This window comes from Eubalaena glacialis, chromosome 9 (genome assembly GCF_028564815.1).
Source record: "Eubalaena glacialis isolate mEubGla1 chromosome 9, mEubGla1.1.hap2.+ XY, whole genome shotgun sequence".
NCBI lineage: Eukaryota > Metazoa > Chordata > Mammalia > Artiodactyla > Balaenidae > Eubalaena > Eubalaena glacialis.
The window spans coordinates 98,360,774-98,376,835 of NC_083724.1; the positions used below are offsets into that span (position 1 = coordinate 98,360,774).

Here is a 16,062-nt window from a genome sequence, read left to right on the forward strand (position 1 = left end):
ATGAGGCTCGCACACAAAATGAGAAAGCAGTATAATAGTTATTGTTACCAGTTACCAAAATAAAATCAGTGAACGCGTTAGTGTTGTAGCAGTAATTATTGTGGCGTTAAGAGATCATAGGTGTTTTAGTGAAAAAATTTCATCTTGGGGTCAACCTTGACAAATGGGAGAATTGAAAAATAGGAGGTCATTCTAGGTACGGAAAAAACAGAAGCAAATGAAAAACCACCAATAGTGTTTGTTCTGGGAATAGTATACAGAGACCAACTTGATTCTAGTGCATAATTTATGTTGGAAACAATGTCGGCAATTTTTATATACACAGTTCAGACTCTTGTTTCTAAAGCACTGATCATTTTATATGCAACCCCAAAGCAGTGTGGAAACTAAGACTTTTGAGTGGGGTTTGCGCAAGAGGAAAGTAATTTTAGGAACTTTATCATCACTATTAGATTGAAGATGAATTCTCATCTTTAAACATACCAGTTAATCATGGGTCTCTAGAAAATGTTGCTGAGATGCTTTCTTGTGAATGTGTGGTCTGTTCTCAAGAACATGGATGTGTATGGGTGGGTGGGAAGGTGGTGTGTAGTAGTAACACCACAGAATTCACTTTGTTTTCATGTCTTACATTTGGATAAATTTATTGATGAGATTCTCATTCCTATAGTATAAAAAGAAAATATTTTGCAGTATATATCATAATTGAAAGCCTTTACAGTGGAGAATTTTATGGCTATGTTCTGAGAAACAGGATGGACTTTCAGGTTTTTTTTATAAGCATACTGATTTTGATGTGCTTGGCTTCCTAAAATGTTTTATGGTGGACTTAGAATGTTAATATTTAGATTAAAGAAAATTTTGTACTATTTTACTAAAGCCTTTAATTGTGTGATCACAAAGCAGAATAACTGAACATTACTATATTAGCTCTTTATCAGAGAGTAAAATTATGCTTTATTTGGAAAGTTTTGCCTAGGTATGAGACTATATTCCTATTTCTGAAGCTAAGTAAAAATATAGTAGCTGCCTTAATAGAAAGAAAACAGAGTTCCTGCTTCATAATGAATAATGTATGAATGATAAAAGAAAAGTGAGAGATCCCTGGAAATATTTAGCTTTTCAAAGTTTTTGGAACATATGCCTTAAATGCTTTAGGGATCCAGTAGAAGCCAGGAAAGACAAACAGTTGAAAGTTTCTTGGACTTATCCTTTCACTTCGTAATACGTCTTAAAATGTGGGTATTTATATAAAAACATACCTTTTAAATGGTACTCTAGTATAAACTGCAGGGATTTTGTAATGCTGTTCAAATATTTTCACATTACTTTGTTTTGAACTTAGAGATTCACTCTTACTTTTTGCTCATTGTTATATGTAAGGTTTTTTGAACATCCTTGCTTAAAACATAAGTTCCTTCATAGTAGGATACAAAATTAATATTAAATACTTAAGCTCCTTTAGACATTGTTGAGACAGATTATAAGTATGTGTGTACTTTAGCTTATGTGCTGCATTGATAGTGGTTAAATGTATGACCCTACAGGCAACCTTTTTAAGCAGATAAAACTGTTAGGATGTTTTCCCAGGATGATGGGATTGCCCTCCAAGCGTATCTCTTCAATGCGGTCCCGAATATAACCGGTGTCATTAGCCTTGCAGAATGTATCATCTGTAATTGAAGTTATGTTGTTAAACTAGAAAATAAAAGGGAAAAATTGTTTAGAAACCCGAAATCATTCTTTTGTATGTTGTGTAATGAGATCTCACAGAATATTTTATCTAAAAAGTGATTTTTAAAATATTGTACATACTGTGTATATATCTTCATGGTAATAAAAACCCTTGCTGAGCAATCTGAGCCTCCCTTTTTAAAGTCTACAGTATTACTTTGGAAGAACAGACTACTGGCTATTTCTAAGAGCAAAACCCATATAACAGAAATTTCTGAGTATAAATAAGATTATAATAGCTGGATAAAATATCCTATTCTAGAGTGTCAACTCAAAATGGGTACTGTTTCCTTAAATATACTTTAAAGAAATAAAAAGAACAAATGGGAATTCTTGTGATGGTAAAAGACCACTTTTAGTTTATTTTTATTCCCTTTTCACTTTTCTATTACCCTAAGTTGATGTTGGACAATAAGGTCAGCTGGGAAGTCTCCAAAAGCAAGTGTTTACTGCTATTTGGAGAAAGAAACATAAACCACAGGTCTTAGTGTCCCCTAACTTCAAATCCACATGTCAGGTTAACTAGGAGATGCCAAGTGCACACCTGGAGACAAATCCTACTATAAGAGCAGACCTCACACCTCTTGTTACTGGTCCTTTGGTTGTGCTCTGGATAGAACTAGGGCTTCTGGGCAGGAGAGAGCATTTGGCTAAATATTAATACTTTTGATGGGCAAAATTTACGTGTAAATAAGTGATCTTCCTAATGAATCGTAAGATTGACCCATAATTATTTGAATTAAAGTCAGATAATGTGAAAGGAGCAATCATACCTGAAGATGAATTACACGCAGACTTTCTGGTAAATTAAGAGGCACAGATTCCAGGGCATTGTGGTCCAAGTAGAGGAAGGAGAGGTTATTCAATTTCTGTAAGGAAAAGGTGCTTTTGCTTAAGTGTTATTGAGCTCATTGCATTTCTTCACATGATTCAAGCTATATACACACATATACATATGTATAAATACATAGGTATAGATATAGACACATAATCAATACTATTAATCATTGGTATGGTAGTTTTAGGTTTGTTGGGATTTTTTTGTTTGTTTTGTTGTTGTTGTTTGGTGTTTTTGGTTTTACAAGTAGTATATTTGGTCCTTTACGAAGGGCAGTAGAGCCCTGATGCATCCCCACATTTCTGTCCACTCATCTCACTTCTGAATACCATCATATTCAGCCTCAGCCCTCATGCCAATTTCTGGGGCCCTTTAAATTTCTCTTGGGAGCAGGTAATAAGGTTAATTCTTATGCAAGATTGTATTTGCATCCTGGTACTGCCATAACCTCTCTTGAACCTTCAGAACTTTCCATTTCAGCTCCACCAATTTGTAGTAAAATGAATATTCCTAAGAGATGTGTATGCTTGTTAGTAAGATATCTCCCAAAGCAGTTTATTAAATACGTAGCTAAGTATGACTTTTTTATGCCCCAAGGACTCTACATTGGATTACTCTTCATGATCAGTAATCCATCATTGTGTATAATTTTATAATATGATTTCAAGATGTAGTTTCCCCTGACAATAATCTTTTACCTTACCTTTGATATGCATCCTGTGACAGAATTTGGTAATTTTTTTTTTTTTTTAGAATTAATTTGCTGTTATTTTAATCCTTTTTTAAGCATCCTACAATTCACGATATGGGCACCAAGCTCCTGTCTTCCCCAGTGGGCCTCTTTAACATGGATTAGAGTAACCTGATTTTACCAGTGGCTTTGGCAGCCTAGGGCATTAAGCAAAACTAGAAAATATCTGAGTTTATCATTTTCATGCCAACTTGTCATGAATCCCTTCTGTAATCCACGTGTAAAATCCAAAATATTCAAACATTCCTTTTGTGAAATGTTGATTAGCTCCTGTAGGTCTTTTTTGTTTGTTTTGTTTTGTTTTATAAATTTATTTATTTATTTATTTATTTATTTTTGGCTGCATTGGGTCTTTGTTGCTGCACGTGGTCTTCCTCTAGTTGCAGCAAGCAGGGGCTACTCTTTGTTGCGGTGTGCGGGCTTCTCATTGTGGTGGCTTTTCTTCTGGAGCACGGGCTCTAGATGCACGGGCTTCAGCAGTTGTGGCTCACGGGCTCTAGAGTGCAGGCTCAGTAGTTGTGGCGCATGGGCTTCGTTGCTCCACAGCGTGTGGGATCTTCCCGGACCAGGGCTCGAACCCATGTCCCCTGCATTGGCAGATGGATTCTTAACCACTGCGCCACCAGTGAAGTCCCTACTCCTGTAGGTCTTTAACATGCTAGTTATTCAAAGGTTTACCTGCTCAAATTGCATATCTTCAAATTACAAGCATTTTTTTGTTTTTAAAGTGAGTCCAGTTTTTGAAAGTCCCCTAAGAGTCCCTTAACTTCTGAGGAACTGCTAGGAGTTGTCATAAGGAGCTACAAACCTTCCTTTTGAACGAGGTCTTCTGTTGCCAACAGTAGCGTGATTGTCTCATCCCTTTATCTGGGGTTTCTTCCAGGACTGGGAATGAGTACATCAGAGCTATGGAAGTCCTGGGCTGAGGTTGCTTCCCTGTAGACTCTGCATTTTGAGACAACCTGGCTATCTAAATCAGAGTAAATCACCTTGCCCTTTTCATGTGCATTTATTTTCTTGAATTACTAAATTAAGAAATATATGTAATTTTTACTACATACAGAATTTTGTATTAGGTGCCATCACAGAATTCAAAAGAATGTCTACCTACAGAATTCTATGGTCTAATACTTTTAAGTATTAAAAATAAAATTCAGTGTTTACTTTAGAACATGATTTTTTTTGGTGTTTGTAAATTACTAATATTGTAAGGAAAAAAGAAACACAGGAACACTCCCATTTTGAGGTTTTGCAGACTGTTGGTGCCATGAGGGTGCAAACCTTGTCTGTATAAATAAATATTGCTGTGTGAACAAGGGAAAAAGATGTGACACCAGGTAGTCCCATGAAACAAGATAAAGGTATTTTAAGTGAGGTACAGGCATAAGCTAGACTGAATAAGCCTAGTAGTATCACTATTTATCATGTAAATAATATCTTCATTTATTACATTAAAATAGTTTTAAAACAAAATTCTAGACCATAGTTTCTTTTTCTTTTATCATGTTATTATTGGCTGTATAACTGATATTTTTATATTGTGCTCAGTCATACTATAAAATACTTACTTTGAAAGCATTTGCTTTGATTCCTCTACTCTTGATTTTGTTGTATTTTGCATTAAATAAAGTAAGCTTGGGAGGGAGAACTGGAAGTTTCAGTAGTTGATTTTCAGCTAGTGTAAGTTCTTCTAACAGCGAAAGTTTTGAAAAAGTACCATCTTCTATATCTTCAATCAAATTTCCCGTAAAATCAAGTCGCCTTAAGTTAGCTTGAAGGAAAAATATACAAAAAATAAGAAAATTTTTAAAAATATATGAAGTTAAATTCTTAATTGTCTGGACTGAGGAAAAGCATTTGTTTATCAAGTCATTCAAACGTCTTTTATTTTTAGTGCCTAGCAGAGTGTCTACAATTAGTAGCTCAGTTAGTTTTGTTGAACACTGAGCATCTACTCTGTGCTTGACACTGATGGTGTTTCTCACTGAAGTTCTAAAATCTCAGGTTTGGAAGAGAACTTAAAGTTAATAGAGTCCTTCCATCCTTTTTTGTTTGAATTCTCAGTATGCTCAAGTAGTTTGAAAGAAACTCTTTGTTGCAAATTATGGAAAGTAAGCATTACATCTGATTGAATAAAATCATGTAAATATTTTTGGAATTTTTGCCAGCCTGTTGTATTGTGACTGTGGACATCTTATCTTAATCTCTCCATGCCTTATTGCTTGACAACAATAAAGGCAAAAATGTTCCCTAATTTGTTACCATGGTGCATACTGAGAGAGAGAGAAATTCAATATGTGTATTTATGTGTGCATCACTTTTGTCCGTCTGGGATGATTAGAAAATATGGTCCCTTCTCACTATTCAAGGTGGTCATGTCTATAAAGTCAATGCAAATGCTGAATTAGTGAATATGGAACCATTGCTCCTAGGGAATATACAGGGTTAGAGCCTCTCATCACACATTTTCATCAGCCAATCAGTAGAAAATGTTATGTGTGTTTCTTTTTAAAGGCATCTTACTTAGTATATATTGTTGATACATTAACATTGAACTCACAGCCATCAGCACTGTAACTCACACTTAAAGATTACCTAACATGTGTTTTCTCTGTAAGGCACATCACAGCCTTCTTGCAGTTAGGAACACTAGACAGGATTTTAGCACTATACTTAGGGAGCACTGTAAACAGCAAAAAGCACAAAAATGTGAAAAATGTGGCACTAAGTAGACTGTAAACAGGATACTTGTTTACAGTATAAAAGCTGAAACAAAAGGCCAAGCATCTCATTCAGCCTATCCTGGATGGCCCAGATTTTTTGCCACTGTGCACATGTCTGCGAATGACCATGAAAGTGCCAGAAGTATTGATTTTCGGGGTTACAAATAAATTTTATCAAGTAGGTGAGTTTGAAAACATGGAATCCACAAAAGAGGAACAACGTATTCAGTCAGTTGGGAGCTACTGGTGACAGCATGAATTCAGTTATGGCTAATCTTGTAAATGTATAGTGGGGCCAGTGTGCATTTCTTGGTGTGACTTTCTTCAGAAGCCCTTGACAGCATTGGAATCTAGAAAATTTATGACGGATTAGTGATCCAGACTTGGACTTCATACTGCAGAAGTAGGGGATTTTGGTGTGCTCATGGCAATACCCTCCTGGCAGCTGTTGTAAGCTTTGATTGGACACCAGAAGTCCAAGATTTTTAATGACCTGGGAAGGAGTTAAATGGTACTGCTCTCAGCATTAGTTCTGTATTAGAGTCATCTAAAGAGTTTGGTTGTGGTTAATGACAACACCTGGGCCTCTAAATTTAGAGACCTAAATTAGAATCTCTGGGGGCTAGGACCTGGTATCAAAAATACTTTAATATGCAGCCAGATTTAAGAACCATGAGTTAAAGTAAGAAAAAGCAGTTTCTATGTTTTTATAGTGAAGGTAGAAAATAAAACATTGTCATTGGAGAAATATCCTGATTATATTTGTACTGCTGACTGGCTGAGGCAAATGGATCTTGAAATATTGGGGTTGAGAAGATATAGTTGCCCATATGTTAGATGGGCTGTCAACATAGACTCCGAAGTCACCAGTAAAGAAAGATGACAGGGAACATCTGAATGGAAAGGAGATTCACCAGTAAACCAGTGGATTTTTGTGAAGTGTGGTGGATACTTAAAATACCTCAACAGTCACTACCGTACATGTGATAGGCCACAGGTACCTAGAAACTTGTGTTTATATGAGTTAAATACTAATACGAGTTAACACTAATATCTTATTTAAAATTAACTTACGTATGTCTGCAAAATCTTTGGCAGTCAACTTTTTAATTTTGTTGAATCGTGCGTAAAGATAGGCTGATTCCTTCGGCAAGGGTGGTACAGCATCAATGTCAACTTCTTCACAGTATACAGAGCCACTTAAACAAACACATAGCAGGCATGTGGGCATTTCTAAATTGGGAAACAAAATCATAAAAATCAGTAGTTTAAAAATATTTGACCTCTAGTGTTAAAATCCTTGCTATCATGAATGTTATTACCAACTTGAAAAGATCCTTTACAGAATTACGGGTGATAACAGGAAAGACGTTATGGCCATGATAGCTAGTAATCTATATTGTATCTGATAACTCACCAGAATTTTATTTTAAATTCTGTAATCCACAATCTCTTTTATTCTCCTATCTGTTTTAGCAGTGATCATTTAATTGCTGAATTGATTGACAGTTACATTTCTTCACTGGAGTATCAAAAATCATAAAGCAGGACTTAAGGTAAATATAAGCTTGATTTATCACTTGGAGTGGTGCAAACACATTTCTAATGAGTTTTGAAATCACTTAGTTAAATAAGCAAACTATTAACTTAAAAATTGGAGTCATCATGGGCACTGTTAGAGTCCCTTTTGTACCCTACGTCATTCATTGCATTTACTTGTCATGCATCTTTCATCTCCTTCAACCTGCAACAGTTCCTTAGTCTTTGTTTTTCATACCTTTTACTGTTTAGGAAATTTTTGAATTTTTTAAAACTTTTATTTTCAGGGCATTTATTTTTCAGAATGTCTTTCAATTAGGGTTTATATGAGGTTCCTCATTTTTTGGCAGGAATACCATGGAAATAATGTTACATCCTCAGTGTCATGTATCTGTCTCATTCCTTATGATGCTGTCTTCGGTCACTTGGTTCAGTTAGTATCTGCCATGGTTCTCACTCTGTAAAATTACTGTTTTCACTTTGTAATTTGTACCTTCTAGAGGAGTACTTTGAGATTCTAAACATCAGGTTTGTCATCAAACTTTCACCCTCTAGTTTTATCATCTGTTGAAGATTCTTACTTGAATCATTTATCACTAGGATAATTGCCAATTATTTTCTAATTCCATCATTTCTTCTACATTTGTTAGTTGGCATTCTGATATAAGGTGGAACATTCCCTTCTTATTTGTTTATTTCTGTCAGTATGAACTTATGAATTCCTCATTCCATGGGTAACGTATCCCATAATACGTTACTGTCTTATTTATTTTGATAATCACATTGTCACAGATTAGTCAGTGAGAACTCTTAAGCTCTGTTTATCCTCCCACAGCCTTTTTATGGTTCAATGATATACAGTAAGTTGCACGTATTTAATTTGTATAATTTATAAGTTTGGACATGTGTACATGCCCATGAAACCATCACCACAATCAAGATAATTAACATATCCATCACTCCAAAAGTTTCCTCATGCCCTTTGGTAATTTCTCCCTCCCAGCAACCACTAATCTCCTTTCTGTCATTATATGTTAGTTTGCATTTTTGAAACTTTTATATCAAAAGAATCATGCAGTATACACTCTTTTGTCTGGCTTCTTTCACTCTGCATAATTATTTTGAGATTCATCTGTTTTCGTATGTATCAGTAATTCATTCCTATTTATTACTGAGTTCATTCCAATTTATTCCATTGTCTCAATAAACACAATTTATACTGTCATCTCTTACGGACATTTGGGTTGTTTCCAGTTTTTGGCTATTTCAAAGAAGGCTGCCATGAACATTTATGTATGGACTTAATGCTTTCATTTCTCTTGGATAAATACCTAAGAGTAGAATGGCTGGGTCTTATTATACGTATGTATTTTACATTTTGAAGAATGTCCTAAACTGTTTTCCAAAGTGGTTGTGCCATTTTACATTCTCATTAGCAGTGTGTGAAAGTTCCAGTTGCTTCATATTCTTGTCAACATTTGGTATGTATGGTTGGACTTTTTTATTTTAGCCTTTCAAGTAAGGTTTGTTGTGGTATCGCGTGTTTTAATTTACATTTTCCTAATGACTAATGTGCTGAGCATCTTTTTATATACTTATTTGCCATCCACATATTTTTTTGTGGTGAAATGTCTATTCATATCTTTTGCCTGTTTTTTTAAATAAGTTTTTGTATTATTATTTTTGAATTATAAAAGTATATTCTGTAGATATAAATCATTTGTCAGATTTATGTTTTGCAAATATTTTCCTTCAGTCTGTGGCTTGTCTTTTTATTTCCTTATCAATGTCTTTTGAAGAGCAGACATTTGGGGCCTTCCCCAGCAGTCCAGTGATTAAGACTCTGCGCTTCCACTGCAGGGGGCACAGGTTCCATCCCTGGTTGGGGAACTAAGATTCCACATGCCGCATGGTGGGGCCAGAAAAAAAAAAAAAGAAGAAGAGCAAACATTTTTTATTTTAATGAATAACAATTGATCCCTTTATATTGTCTGGATTTCAATGAGCAGGTCTTGTACATCTTTTACACATTTATACCTATGTATTTTTTATATTTTGATTAATTTTAAAAATTAGTTGTCCCCGCTGTTCTTTGAGAACTTACTTATTTTCTGGCATGCTAAGATGTCCCAGACCAATCTTGCCCTTTCCTTGCCCCAGGCCTGAAATCAGCTATTATTTCCAGGAGTACTGGTCCCTTTTAGTGGAGAACGGTATTTAGAAACCAACATTTGGGTGTGGATGTGCTCATTGCTACTGGGATCTCATTGCTTCTGGGCTTTTTCAGCAAAGAGGCCTGGGAAATATATGTATTTTTATTTGGCGCTCTCTTCATATATAATACACATACATACACACGCGTATATGTATACAGACATGGACATAATAATACACAAGTACACACATACATATATACATGTATATATGTCATGCTCATATGAAAACATAAACACATCATATGCATATTTTCACATACACACTCATACAGGGAGGCAAACATGTATATATCTATTTCTGTATCTCTGTATACAAACCAGGAGTTGATCCTGATATCTTTCATTCCACTCCATCTCCACAGTGTTCATTCTAGCCTTACCCCTTACCATATTTGTAACACCCTTCTCTGACAATGAGAAACCTGGCTCTCGTGATCCACTGTGCATTTACTTTACTCAGTCCCAGAACACACATTAAGTAGTTTCATTATTGCTAACCTATAATACTATGGAAAACAAACCTACCCACTAGGATTTTAGTATTTGCCTATTTTATTTTGTCTTTAGCCTGAAAGTATACAGTCAAAATACTGTGTTTAAGGGTTACTTAGATTAGATTTTTCCCCCTGTAGTGTGGTATGTTATTGATTTGAAATGCAATTAAGTTTCTGTTTTTCTGTTTGTTTGCCAATTTGGGTTCTTTTTATCTTATCCTAGTTGGTTTTATTTATAAATGTATTTGTTTGTTTGCTTATGTGAATATAACATTCTAAAATCAAATCTACACAACAAGTGTATACTCCAAGAAGTTCTAACACCTTCCCGCAGTACCCCTAGTTACCATCTCCCCCTCCTTTCCACCCCTAGTCCCATCTGTAACCCATAGGTAACTAGTCTCAGTTTTTTAATTCCCCTTCTTGAATTTCTTTTCACAAAGTGGGCTGATGTATGTATATTCTCTTACATCCCCTTCATTCTTAGGTGAAAGACAGCATACTGTAGATACTCTATTGCATTTTTTTTTTCACATAATCTCTTCTGAAAATCACTCCATATTAGTTACAGAGATCATCCTCCTTCACTTTTACAACTGCACAGTATTCCCCTGGGTGGATGTACCATACTTTATTCAACCACTCTTCAATGTATGGATAATTAGATTGTTTCCAATATTTTGCAATGCTTCAGAGATTTTGCATATGTGTTTTCTTACTTTTGGAGGTATATCTTTAGGGTGAATTCCTAGAAGTCAATTGCTGTGTCACAAAGTAAATGCGTATTAGGTTTCGTTAGATATTACCAAATTCCTGTCCATTCTACCAATTTGTATTACCACCAGCAATGTATGTCAGTGTCTGACACCCTACAGTTTTGCCAATGGAATATATTAATATATTAGTCAGATAGGTTAAAAAATTTTATCTCAACATAATTTAAACTTACATATGAGATTGAACACCTTTTATGTGTTTAAGGGTCATTTTTATATCATTTTGTGAATTGTCTGTTCATATCTTTTGCCCATGTTTCCAATGGATTTTTGATCAGTTTCTTTTTGCTGGATTTTTACTTGTTCTTTAGAAATTAGAGATATTAACTCTTTATCAGTGATATATATTACAAATATTTTTCTCAGTTTTCAGTTGCCTTTGGCTTCGCTTATGATGGTTTTTGCCATGCAGATGTTTCATTTATAGAGTCAAATTTATTGATCTTTTCTATTATCATCTCTGGATTTTGAGATACCCCACACCCAGGTTATCTTCTACTATTTGTATGGTTTCACTTTTTGCATTTAGACCCTAATTTATTTGGAGTTTTTCTGTGTAAGATAGGGATCTAATTGTATCCCTTGTCAGTTGACTACTTAGTTGTCCCAGCCCCAGTTTTTTAAAATATCATCTTTGCTTCAGTGATTAAAGATGTTACCTTTATTATTTACTAAATTTCTACATGTATTTCTTTCTGTCTGTGGACTTTCATTCATGCACCAGTATCACACTTATTTTAAGTATGCAGGCTTTAAAGTATGTTCTGATAGGTGATTTCATGCAGGTTTGATTTTCCTTCTGAACTTGAGGATCAGCCTTACCAGCTCTTTAAAGAAGTTCATTGTTGTAAATTTAGGGAGAACTGACATCTTTATGATATTAAATCATCCTATTCAAGAGCAAAGAATGTCCTTCCATTTCTTCAAGTCTACTTTCACTATGATACTTCTCAAATTTCTTAAGATATATTTTCTGGTTTTGTCCATTTTAATTTTATTGTAGCAATATAGAGATTAGTGTGTGATTTTTTTTTCATATTGTCATGTGAAGTAATGTTCTCTGATAGAGCAAGAATAAACCAAATAGAAACTAATAAGTAGGACTTTGTAATTTTATAAGTTTTCTATTGTTTTAATTGAAATGTACATTATAATTATTTATATATATAACTATGTCTCTCTTCTGTGAGTTTCTTAAAGGCAAGAATTATATTTTATTTACTTTATACTCAGGCTACATAGTATTTGAAAATAATTGCTGTTTAACAAGTATTTCTTCAACTGATTTTATATAGACAGAAGCACACACTTTGTAGAGGCTAAACTTAGACTAAACTTTGTTCTTGAATGTTCCTATTCCACGTTTCTCACTCATAATGTGGGATGGCAAATGATGAAAACTCACAATATACCTGTTTGACTTTATCATTAGAGATAAAATTCCATTGTTTGGATCTACTATATCCTGATGCAATTTTTGATTACTATAAGGAATAAAGTTCCATTATAAGCTATTTTTTAAAGCTCCTTTAAAAAAATTTGATGATAGAGTATTCATACTTACCATCATTTTCTTTCTTGGGGGATAATGGTTTTATACTCTCATCTTTTTGTAATTGAAAACCTTTCTCATCGGGTATTATTATCATAGTTTCTTTTTCCTATTGAAAAAATAAACATTTATTATCAGGTGTGACAAAGACCAATTTGGACTGTAAAACGGAGGGATTACAGACAACATTCTTCCATAAGTGTTCTGGTTGAACAGCCTCTCCCCTTTCCATTTGTCTATTAAATGTCGTTGAATTCTACTCCACTTCGCAAATATCTTGGTCCCTGCATTTATATTAAGTTAGAGAGACTCCTAAAGCAATGTAAAGAGAAGAAGCAGATAACTTTTTACTTACTACTTTTTAGGGACCAGGAGATTTTTGAAAGTATTCTTTAAACTGATTGATAGATTCAAATCAGCCATGTGAGCCAACGACTTGTTGTTATAGTGGGCCTTTTTTCTCCCTAAGCTATAACTATATATACCTATATTATATATATGTGATAATAATAATACTAGCATATTAACCAACTCCATTGAAAGAAATTGTAGTGTTAACATTTGCTCATCTGTACTAAAAAAAAGAAAGAAGCAATTATAACTGTTCACTCTTAAAATCTTTGTCATCTTATTTATAGTGGAGAACTTTTGAAGCAATCAACATTGTTATATATTTGGCTGCATTACTCATTTTCCATTTGTGTGTGTGTGTGTATGTGTGTGTGTGAGAGAGAGAGAGATAGAGAGAGGGAGAGAGAGACACACATACAGACACACGGTAGGCAGGCAACAGATACTTATGTGCTGTATTAACTTTTTCCTTTCCCAGTGTTCATTTCTGTGTGCCAGTAAAACCACAAGTAATTAGCCCCCGTACAAGTAGAATATGAAGATGTGGTATGAAAGTCATCCCTGTAGACAATGACAGTTACAGTTACTTGGTAAAGTGATGGAGTCTGAATTGTTAAAACCGATTAAAAATTAAGCTATATTAAGTAGTTTTCATTTTTTGATACTGTGTAGTTGACATATGTGAATTATTGTGAAATGCTGTAGATACAAAATAAGCAGTACTCTTTATTTCCTTGAACCACTTCTTCCTAAAACAATAAACCTTAAGCTGGTGATTCATTTTTATTTCTCCTAATACACATTTCTCCTATTTTATTTTAATATGCATATATAGGACATTATGTAATATTACTTAACATATAAATCTCAACTGGTCAGAGATCATCTTAAAGTTTAATTTTCCTTAAATTTTATGTTTTAAATTTTAGTTTTCCTTAAATCTTATGTTTTGGTTGCTATAGATACTGTTTGGTTATCATGGATTCTATGTATTAATTTCGGAAGCATGCATACTTTAAAAATATCATCTTAGGACAGTTATTTTGAATTATTTTGAAGCATTTAATGTGCTTTTCCTTTCCTCTTACCTTATCAGACACATTCAGAAAAAACAAAAACATACATTTAAATGGGTGACTATTTTAGAAATTAAATTTAGAGTAGAAATAAAATACCTTAATACTTTTTCCATCCAGGGATTTATCCTCATAATCTTGGCTAAATAAGCTTTCTTCAAAATTATCTGTTCCATAATCATAGATAGTGCGTGAATCCTGCTGAGATGGTGGTGCTGGCTTTATCAGAGGCACAAACAGGAACAGGAGAAGTGTAGATTGCAGAGTCTTCATTTTAGCAAAAATGAAAGTGACTGGAAGTTAATAAGCTAGTGGCCTGCTGACTGTGGGACAATACTCTCTTTTTCCCTGGAAATAAAAACGCAGACCATTGAAGCAATATTTAAAAGCTTAGAGGACTTTTTGGCAGGGTATACGCAGTAGGGGCCAGAGAACAAGTATTTAACCCTTAGTGATCTTTAATTAGATGCTAAAAGTTTTTGTGTGTCAGCCACATTCTGAAAAATAGTTTCAGAAAATGGTTTTAGTTCCTTTTCTATCAAAAATCCAAGCAATGTTGATAATTTCAGTTTTTTAATAATTAGGTGCCTTGAACAAAGGTACTTGTTTGTAATTGAAGTCTTCTTAGGATACCTGTAATATAAACAGTTAAAATGAAGTCCCATGATCCTGTCTCATGTGAGTTAAAAAATATCATATTTCAACTTTGCTCCTTTATACGCACTCTTGATTGTATTGGTATGAGCAGAAACAAATTCCAGGAACAGTTTTAAAATTTAAATTTTAAATTTAACATTATGAAAAGTAGTCATTAACACTTACTTTTAAGTGGTACAGAATATGGGAAAAGCCATAATTTAAATTTTCTTAGTTTTATAATTTTTATAGATATCATTTCTTTTAGTTAATAGCATTTCTTTTAAAATTTAAACTATGAAAAATGCAAAAATAGTATTGCAGGCTAGAAAAAATATAGAACTTTAATCAAAGATTTAGAGGGAATGAAATGGGAAAGAGTCTTTTAGGCTCACAGCTGGATTTTATCTGGTGGTGCACATTTTACACTTTTTCATAAGTAACTTCAGACAGAATCACTCATAGTTGCTGGTGCTGCATTGTAGATACCAGTTTGTCAAAAATCAATGGTTGAAAATTAAGAATAACATGGTTTGGTGACTTTTGCAGCACCTTGTTCTTGCCTGCATGGACATTAAGGTTATGCAATGATATACTTAAGTGCTTGTTAAAAAATAATTGTTCAAAGTAACTGAAACATAAAAAAATGAAAGGTGGCCTTTACATTTACTAAGATTGTTAGATGTCACATTTTAACAAATGATATTTAAAATAATATGTGAAAAAAGAGCCTACCGTTGTAGCTGTTTTGAAGTTTTTTGTGGTTTTCCTCAGTAGATGGTCATGGCTTGCATTAGCCCCAAGTGGGAGGGTGAATGAGAAAAGCTGTGGATTGATTTCAAACTGCTGAATAGAATTTCAGGGCCCAACAGCTTTAAAAGCAGTTTCCATGTGGTAGAGATCTTTGCCAACATTCTTTCTCTAGGGTGAAATGTAGTGTGTTGTACTAGAGAACTGTGCTTAAAATATTTGTAAGTGCTGTACTCAGATTGCTTCTACTGATTACCATAATTTTGTTATTTTTACCTTGTGTAATAAATACTCATGTTTTTGTGAATATTAGTTTATGAAGATGACATAGTTTAAAAATCATGCTTTTCATTTTAATGCTTTCCCAGGAGATAAAACATCTGCTTTTTGAACGAAATAAAATACCAAACTAAAGCATAATCTATGCTCTTAATTTTATGAAGAGTAAAAATGTTGTTCTAGTACTTTAATTAGTATATACCTAAAAAGTTTCTGGTGTAGAAATTAGTTATAGCACAAATTATTTTTTAGTTTAGTCATTTGGGGTCCCTCTCCCCCTTTATTTTGTTACATATAACAAAAACTCAAGTGTCAGAATTAGCTTTTTAAAAATAAATTTTATTTAT

The 16,062-nt window shown here is 33.8% G+C and overlaps 2 protein-coding genes across 3 annotated transcripts in view; one reads left to right on the plus strand and one right to left on the minus strand.

Annotated features, from left to right (window-relative positions):
• CENPP (centromere protein P) overlaps nucleotides 1–16,062 on the plus strand; it is a 238,686-nt gene that overhangs the window by 79,146 nt on the left and 143,478 nt on the right. The window lies entirely within an intron of this gene.
• OGN (osteoglycin) lies at nucleotides 20–15,570 on the minus strand. Its single transcript, XM_061200618.1, has 7 exons — nucleotides 15,422–15,570; nucleotides 14,150–14,398; nucleotides 12,636–12,732; nucleotides 7,121–7,279; nucleotides 4,892–5,094; nucleotides 2,508–2,603; nucleotides 20–1,698 (listed from the first exon to the last, which is right to left on the minus strand). Exons 2-7 carry the CDS (start codon nucleotides 14,321–14,323, stop codon nucleotides 1,528–1,530), a joined length of 900 nt encoding a protein of 299 aa, XP_061056601.1. The 5' UTR covers nucleotides 14,324–14,398; nucleotides 15,422–15,570; the 3' UTR covers nucleotides 20–1,527.